At 59.6% G+C, this 7,634-nt stretch overlaps 5 protein-coding genes across 5 annotated transcripts in view; 1 reads left to right on the plus strand and 4 right to left on the minus strand.

The window, feature by feature from the left end:
- Positions 1-197, plus strand: part of VDBG_07139 (predicted protein) — a gene marked incomplete at both ends in the record, with an annotated part of 1,070 nt that extends 873 nt beyond the window's left edge. Inside the window, one exon of the mRNA XM_003002522.1 lies at positions 46-197. Within this exon, the coding sequence (XP_003002568.1) occupies positions 46-197 (152 nt within the window). The remainder of the gene's footprint in view (positions 1-45) is intronic.
- A 266-nt stretch (positions 198-463) lies between these two features.
- On the minus strand, positions 464-2,888 carry VDBG_07140 (vacuolar transporter chaperone 2; the record flags this gene model as incomplete). The annotated part of the gene is made up of 3 exons (XM_003002523.1): positions 464-541; positions 617-2,559; positions 2,630-2,888. 3 exons carry the CDS (start codon positions 2,886-2,888, stop codon positions 464-466), a joined length of 2,280 nt encoding a protein of 759 aa, XP_003002569.1.
- Positions 2,889-4,087: 1,199 nt separating this feature from the next.
- On the minus strand, positions 4,088-4,864 carry VDBG_07141 (glutamate synthase small chain; the record flags this gene model as incomplete). Its single annotated transcript, XM_003002524.1, has 1 exon — positions 4,088-4,864. One exon carries the CDS (start codon positions 4,862-4,864, stop codon positions 4,088-4,090), a length of 777 nt encoding a protein of 258 aa, XP_003002570.1.
- A 269-nt stretch (positions 4,865-5,133) lies between these two features.
- On the minus strand, positions 5,134-5,625 carry VDBG_07142 (glutamate synthase small chain; the record flags this gene model as incomplete). Its single annotated transcript, XM_003002525.1, has 1 exon — positions 5,134-5,625. One exon carries the CDS (start codon positions 5,623-5,625, stop codon positions 5,134-5,136), a length of 492 nt encoding a protein of 163 aa, XP_003002571.1.
- A 497-nt stretch (positions 5,626-6,122) lies between these two features.
- Positions 6,123-7,625, minus strand: VDBG_07143 (ferredoxin-dependent glutamate synthase; the record flags this gene model as incomplete). The annotated part of the gene is made up of 1 exon (XM_003002526.1): positions 6,123-7,625. One exon carries the CDS (start codon positions 7,623-7,625, stop codon positions 6,123-6,125), a length of 1,503 nt encoding a protein of 500 aa, XP_003002572.1.
- Between the last annotated feature and the right edge of the window lie 9 nt (positions 7,626-7,634).

The raw sequence follows: 7,634 nt of genomic DNA on the forward strand, positions 1-7,634 counted from the left end.
GCCGTCGCGGGGCGTTGCTTTCTGCGGGCGGGCACGGCGTGGCAGATGAGAAAGAGCGGGAAAAGGAAAAGATGGCGGCGCGGGACGTGCTCGAGCTTGTGGCTGTCGCGAGCTGTATCGCCATGCTCAAGAGGGAGGTGGACCGGCTGCGACTGAGGCAGGGGCTTGTCATGGCGGGGGCGGCGGGAGGCTCGTAGACAGGTGTTGTTTCGACTGCATAGCTGCTGTTCTGAGTGGGGGTTACAAGAGAACCTAGGTGTCTGGTGATAACTGTGTACCGAGTACGTGGTGAACATTTCACACTCCTCTGGTTTCACTCATAGCAAAGGCCCCAGATTGAGTAAACGCTCCATTTCTGCTATCTCGACGGATCAATCATACACCCCAAAGCCACACTTACACAGAAGTCCCTCTCTTATGTACCCAGATCTACTCGATACCGTGGGGTTGTATCGCGCCCTGTCTATCGCAACTCCTCGCTGAACGACTCGGTCGCGTTACGGCCGTTGTCGGAGTCCCACCTCTCGACGGCGCGTCGGTACTGCAGGCACGAAAAGAAGTCAGTCGAGGACAGAGTTAAAGAAAGGCCACGGCCGCAGTGGGGTTGTTGACATACCGCAAAGACAAAGTTTAGGATCAGCGCAATCATCAGCGCCACGCTGATCACCAGCGGCCCGATCACGTTGTCGAAATCCTTACCGCTGCGCTCAATGATCATGCGCCGCCTGACGCCCATCATCCAGTAGCCCCAGCCACCAGCAAACACGGCAATGAGGATGTACATGATGCCCATGACCTCAGCCAGAGTGTTGCGTCCAGCGGCCGAGTACAGGCTGACGGCCAAGCCGCCGAGCAAGATGCAGATGTGCTGCCACTTGAGGAACGTGCGCTCGTTGGCCAGCCACACCTTGGGCTCGATCTTGAGCTCGCCAGTATTCTTGACCCACTCGCTCGGCTCGACGACGCCCTCAGGCAGCGGCCTCTCGCGCTCGTGGCGGGCACGGGAGTACCGCGACAGGGAAAAGCTGGGCAAGACGGCGGACAGCGTACCGTACCCGGTCCTTTGATCGCCGTCCTGCTCCTGCCCCTGCTCCGGCTCTTCGCCATGCTCCCGGCCCTCGCTGGGCTCGCCAGCCTCCTCCACGGTGGGCTCCCTCGGCACGGAACGCGCAAGGCTCGCTTCGGCAGCCATGCGGTCGGCGAGGTACGACTGGCCGGCAGGCGAGCTGCGCGACGCCTTGTACGAGCTCACACGCTTGCCGAGGAAGCTGCCGACGGCAACCTCGTCCTCGGCCCGCTGGGAGCGACGCTTCTCCTCGGCCTCAAAGGCCTTCTGGGGATCCTTGCGGATGTCGCCCTCGAGGTCGCTCAGCCAGAAGGGCAAGTTGTTGACGTAGTCCTCAAAGAGGGAGGCAACGCCATGCACAAACTTGGAAAAGCGCGGAGCCGGGTGGACAAGATGGGAACCCATGAGGTCCTCGATCCACGCAGGTCGTTTCTTGCCGAGGTCGCGGAGCTTGATCTCCAGAACGGCGTAGGGGAAGCGCGAGACCTCGCTCTGGTTGATGTCCTTGAAGGGGAACGTCAGGTTGCGGTCGTCAATGTCGAGGCGGTGCCACTGGCTGGGGTCGCGGCACGGACGGTCCCTGTCGAGGGTGTCCTCGCGGATAAAAGCGAGCTCGGTGTCGAGGGAGATGCGCACGCGATCGTCCGAGGGCTTCTGGAAGGCACTGCGGACATAGTTGGCGCGGAGAACGGGCTGCAAGCCCTTCTCCTGGACAAACTTGTCGAGCTCGTCAACCGTCTTGCGGAAGGCTTCGACGTCACTGGCGGCCTGGCTCTGGCGCTTCATCTTCTGGATCGTCTTGTCCATCTTGTACTCGCCGTCGAGGAAGGGCTTGACGTACTTCTCCTTGATGACCATGCGGCGCTCCTCGCTGGAACCGTGATCGCCGACCGTCTTCTGCTCGAGGGTTAAATCGGGCTTGGACGACAGCTGCCCGTACCAGCGGACGCGGAACGAGGAGGCCTCGGCCTGGCGGTCGACCTTGTTGGAGTAGAGCTCAAACTTGCTGTTGTCGAAGTAGAGGGAGGTGATGGTGGGGTCGTTGGCGACATCGAGACCCTTGGAGGACTGCTCGCTGTAGACGAGGGCGGGCAGGCGACGCAGGATATACGTCTTGACCTCGAGCAGGTTGTCGGGGTGGACCCAGAACTTGTGTGCCGTGTAGCGCTCGCCGTTGTGCGTCTCCCCCTGCTCCTCGAGCTCGCTGGGCAATTGGATGTCGGCGGCTTCGTCCTCGAGCGCTGGCCCAGAGCGTAGTACAGGATGGACAGCTTGTTGAGGAGCGGGGAGTAGCCCTGCTCCGAGTTGAAGGGCCGGCGCGACAGGCTCAGCTGCATCATGGGGCGGACCTTGTAGCGGCCGCCCGCGCTTGCGGTCATGCTTCTTGACAATCTTGAGGAAGGCAGTGTAGTTGATGTTGCTGTACTTCTTCAGCTCGCCAATCTCGTTGGTGATGCTGTCGAGCTCGGCCTCGAGCCCCTGAGTTGCTGCTTCTGTGGGCCGTCAGAGCTTGGCGCTTGGCCTGTCGTCGGCGCTGCGATCGGTGCTGTCCTCGGCGGGCACCATTGTCCTTGAGCTTCTCCAAAGGCTTCATCGACGCGCTCCGCAGACCCTCCACAGTCTTCTCCTGGAACTCGGCGACCTTTTCGAGTTGGGTGTTGAAGATCTCGTCGCAGAAGCGGCTCTCGTCCTCCTCGGTCCAGGGCACATCCTCATCCTCGTACTTGTCCTCGCGCAGGAGCGACTTGAGCTTGGCGTAGTCGATGTACTTGTCCTTCCATGGCGCGTAGACGGACTCGCGCAGCGTCTTGCCGAAACGCATGGTAGCGGTGCCCGGCAGCGGGTGTCACTCGGGTTGGAAAGAGGGTAGGCGGCACGTCGTCGGGGGGTGTTTGTATCGTGATGTCTGTTCGGGGGGGGGGGGGAGGCTGATATGGCGCGTTGAATGACGTAAAATCAAAAGTCTGCAGTCAATTGACCGCTGGCAATTGGGGAAGCACTCGCCGTCGTGCCGGATGCTGCGCGGGAGTGTGAAGGCAGAGAGCAGCAGCGAGAATGTGAGGTGGGAGAGGAGAAAGTTCGTCAACGCAGTCCGGGCCAGACAAAGTCAAGGCCAAGGCAAGGATGAACGACGGGGCAGAGAGCAGAAAGAGCTCCCTTGTGATGCTGCCCCACCTGCCGTCGCCCAGGGCGTCCAGGGCGTCCCAGGCAAAAGGTTCCAGTCGCCTGAAATCACCCATCGAAAGAGCGAGCCATTGCCCTATCAGCACTCTCGATTGCGAGCACGTGTGTCGTGCCTCGTCCCTGCCTCTGTCCGACCTGTTGAGCAAAGCTGCAACGTGCTTTCCTGCCATGAGATCCTCTGCGCACAACATGGGCAAGCCACGGCAGTCAATGATGGATTGATGGATGCCTCGATGAAAATGACGCACATCTGATTGAGTGCCGATATCCGTACAGAGGCGCTGTACTTTGCATGCATCTCGATATGCACCGCGTCCCCTGGACATGTCACCTATGCACCTGGCCAGCAAAGAAGAAAGAAGTGATGCATCGGCCGTGCCAACAAACAGCCACAGATTGCCCATGACATGTACGGCCTCGCATTCCATGGCATACATGCATACAGTGAGCGAGCATACCTAGTTAGGAGGGGCATCATCACCAATGACGAGGCATTATCAGAAATGAATCATGGACTCTACTAAATGATCATGTATCTAGGAAGCACATCGTCTCATGCTCTCATAGATGTAATGAACTATACTATATCTAGACGCATAATATTTGATAGAATACTTTTAAATGAACTAAGCTTAGAATACATGATACCTTGGATGCAATCATGGCCAATGTATTCCTGCACAACTGCATAACATGGATGATAGGCTCTGATGAATGCTCACAGATGATCAATCGATAGAATGACTAGATTCATTTACATTGAATGAACTGATAAACATTACAAGCTACCCAAACTACTGTACTCCAGCCTCATGGTATCATTCCTACGATTTCTGCTCATTCATCAGTCAATCTGCTTAGGCAAAGCGCAGCCTGCTTGGCGCGGGCGCTGAAGATCTCCTGCGGCGTGTGCTTGACGATACCGCCAGTCACGGGCAGGGCCGTGTACTGCTCGAGGTACAGATCAATCTCGCGAGCCGCCTGCCGGCCCTCGTTGATGCCCCACACAATGAGCGACTGGCCTCTGCGGCAGTCACCCGCCGCGAAGACGCCCTCCAGGTTGGTGGCGTACTTGCCCGGCGCCGTCTTGACGTTCTTGCGGGCGTCCTTCTCAATGTCGTCGCCAAGGATGCGGGCCTCGGGGCCGAGGAAACCCATCGACAGCAGCACGAGGTCCGCCGGGAAGAACTGGCGCGACTCCTCGAGCTTCTTCATGTCCCAGCCGCCCGACGGCGACTTGGTCCACTCGACGCGGATGGTGTTGATGCCCTTGACGCGGCCGCTGCCGTCGTCGACAAACTCCTCCGACATGATGCAGTACTCGCGCGGGTCCTTGCCCGTGTGCTGCTTGACCTCGGTGTGGCCGTAGTCCACACGGTAGATGCGAGGCCACTGAGGCCACGGGTTGTCGTTGCCGCGCTGCGGGGGCGGCTGCGGCAGCAGCTCAAAGTTGGTGACCGACTTGGCTCCGTGGCGGACCGAGGTACCAATGCAGTCGTTGCCCGTGTCACCACCGCCAATGACGATGACGTCCTTGTCCTTGGCCGAGATGTACGAGCCGTCGGCGAGCTCCGAGTCGAGGAGCGACTTGGTGTTCTTGTGCAGGAACTCCATGGCAAAGTGGATGCCTTCCAGCTCGCGACCCTTGATGGGCAGGTCACGCGCCACGGTCGCACCAGTCGCGATGATGACGGCGTCATTCTGAGCGCGGAGGTCAGTCAGGCTGGGCTGGCCCTCCTCGCCAATGGCAACGCCGCACTTGTACAGCACACCTTCGGCGGCCATGAAATCGGTGCGGCGCTTGACAATACGCTTGTCAAGCTTCATGTTGGGAATGCCGTACATCAGGAGGCCACCAGGGCGGTCCGCGCGCTCGTACACCGTCACAGGTGACCGGCGCGGTTGAGCTGGTCGGCAGCGGCGAGACCAGCGGGGCCGGAGCCGATGATGGCGACCTTCTTGCCAGTGCGCACCTTGGGAGGACGGGGAACCATCCAGCCCATGTCGAAGCCACGGTCGATGATGGCGCACTCAATCGACTTGATGCCAACGGGATCCTCGTTGATGCCAAGAACACAGGCACCCTCGCAAGGAGCAGGGCAGACACGGCCGGTAAACTCGGGGAAGTTGTTGGTCATCAGGAGACGGTTGAGGGCGTCTTGCCACTGGTTCTGGAAGACCAGCTCGTTCCACTTGGGAATGATGTTGGAGATGGGGCAACCAGTCTCCGACTGGCAGAAAGGAACACCACAGTCCATGCAACGAGCCGACTGGTACTTGAGCTCGTCCTCGTTGAGGCGGCTGGAAAGCTCGGCCCAGTCCTTGGTGCGCGTCTTGGCGCTGCGGTACTTCTCCGAACGACGCTGGTACTTCATGAAACCCTTTGTCTTGTCCAGAACGAGGGCGCGCTTCTTCTCGGCAGCGCTGTCGCCAATGGTCTCTTCGATATCTTGGAGCTTGGCGGCCTTCTCCTCCTTCTTCTTGTGCTGAACACCGGACACAATGGGCAGGTTGTACTCGTTGGCCTTGGCCTCGGCAGCCTTGGCAGCCTCCTCCTCAAGGACACGCTTGTAGTCGACAGGGAGGACCTTGACAAAGCGAGGGAGGGCACGGTTGAAGTCGACCAGGATGCGAGCGGCAAGCTCGGAGCCAGTGTAGTGGTGGTGGTCCTCGATGAGGCCGCGCAGGTAGGCGATCTCAGTGGGCTCCTCGACCGGGCCGGCTTCCACCATCTCCATGTTGAGCTTGGAGTGGAAGTCGTTGTTGATGTCGAGGACGTAAGCGATGCCACCAGACATGCCGGCGGCAAAGTTGCGGCCAGTGCTGCCAAGAATGATGACAACGGCCACCAGTCATGTACTCGCAGCCGTGGTCACCGACACCCTCGACAACAGCGGTAGCTCCGGAGTTGCGGACGGCAAAACGCTCGGCAGCGACACCGCGGAAGTAAGCAGCTACCACTGGTGGCACCGTAGAGGCAGGTGTTACCAATGATGATGTTCTCCTCGGCCTTGAAAACGGCGTTGCGGGGAGGGTACACGATCAGACGGCCACCGGACAGGCCCTTTCCGACATAATCGTTCGAGTCACCCTCGAGCTCAAGAGTGACACCGGGAGCCAGGAAGGCACCGAAAGACTGACCACCGGAACCCTTGATGTTGACGTGCACGGTGTCTAGGGGCAGACCGGCCTCGCCATAGCGCTTGGAGATGTGGTATGACAGCGACGTGCCCATGGCACGGTCGGTGTTGATAATGTCGCACTCAATCCTCGAGGGAAGACCCTTGTCAAGCGTGAGTTCGGCCTCGGAGATGAGCTTGTTGTCGAGGCGGACGTGCAGCTTGTGGTCCTGCTTGCGGACGTTGAAGGTGGCGACACCGGGCCTCAGCTTGTGGGCCGGGGTAAGCAACAGAGACAGGTCAATGTTCTGCGTCTTGCTGTTGCGAAGGTCGTCGCGGACCTTGAGGACCTCGGCGTGGCCAACCATCTCGTTGATGGTACGGAAGCCAAGGCGGGCCATGATGGCACGCAGCTCGTTGGCCAGATAGTAGAAAAAGTTGATCACATGCTCGGGCGTACCGGTGAACTTCTTGCGCAACTCAGGATCCTGAGTAGCAATACCCACAGGGCAAGTATTCAAGTGGCATTTGCGCATCATAATACAGCCCATGGCGATCAGGGGAGCTGTCGCGAAGCCCCATTCTTCCGCACCGAGTAGACAGGCGATGGCGATGTCGCGGCCGGTCCTCAGTTGACCGTCGGTCTGGACGACGACACGTCCACGGAGGTCGTTAAGGACTAGCGTCTGGTGGGTCTCGGCAAGACCAAGCTCCCAGGGCAGACCGGCGTACTTGATACCGGTCCAGCGCGAGGCACCAGTACCACCGTCGTGGCCCGAAATGAGGACATGGTCGGCCTTGGCCTTGGCGACACCGGATGCCACGATGCCGACGCCGACCTCGGACACCAGCTTGACGGAAACGCGCGAGCGAGGAGCAGAGCACTTGAGATCGTAAATGAGCTGCTTCAGATCCTCAATGGAGTAAATGTCGTGGTGGGGTGGGGGCGAGATGAGACCGACACCGGGGGTGGAGTGACGAGTGCGGGCAATGGACTTGGAAACCTTGTGGCCAGGCAGCTCACCACCTTCACCAGGCTTGGCACCCTGGGCCATCTTGATCTGGAGTTCATCCGAGTCGGCAAGGTAGTTGGAGGTGACACCGAAACGTCCGGAGGCGATCTGCTTGATGGCAGAGCGCATGGTGTCTCCGTTGGCCATGCGCTGAGATCGCTCAGGATCCTCACCACCCTCTCCAGTGTTGGACTTGCCACCGAGCCTGTTCATGGCGACGGCCAACGTGGAGTGAGACTCCATGGAGATGGA

Source organism: Verticillium alfalfae, genomic scaffold (assembly GCF_000150825.1).
Source record: "Verticillium alfalfae VaMs.102 supercont1.9 genomic scaffold, whole genome shotgun sequence".
NCBI lineage: Eukaryota > Fungi > Ascomycota > Sordariomycetes > Glomerellales > Plectosphaerellaceae > Verticillium > Verticillium alfalfae.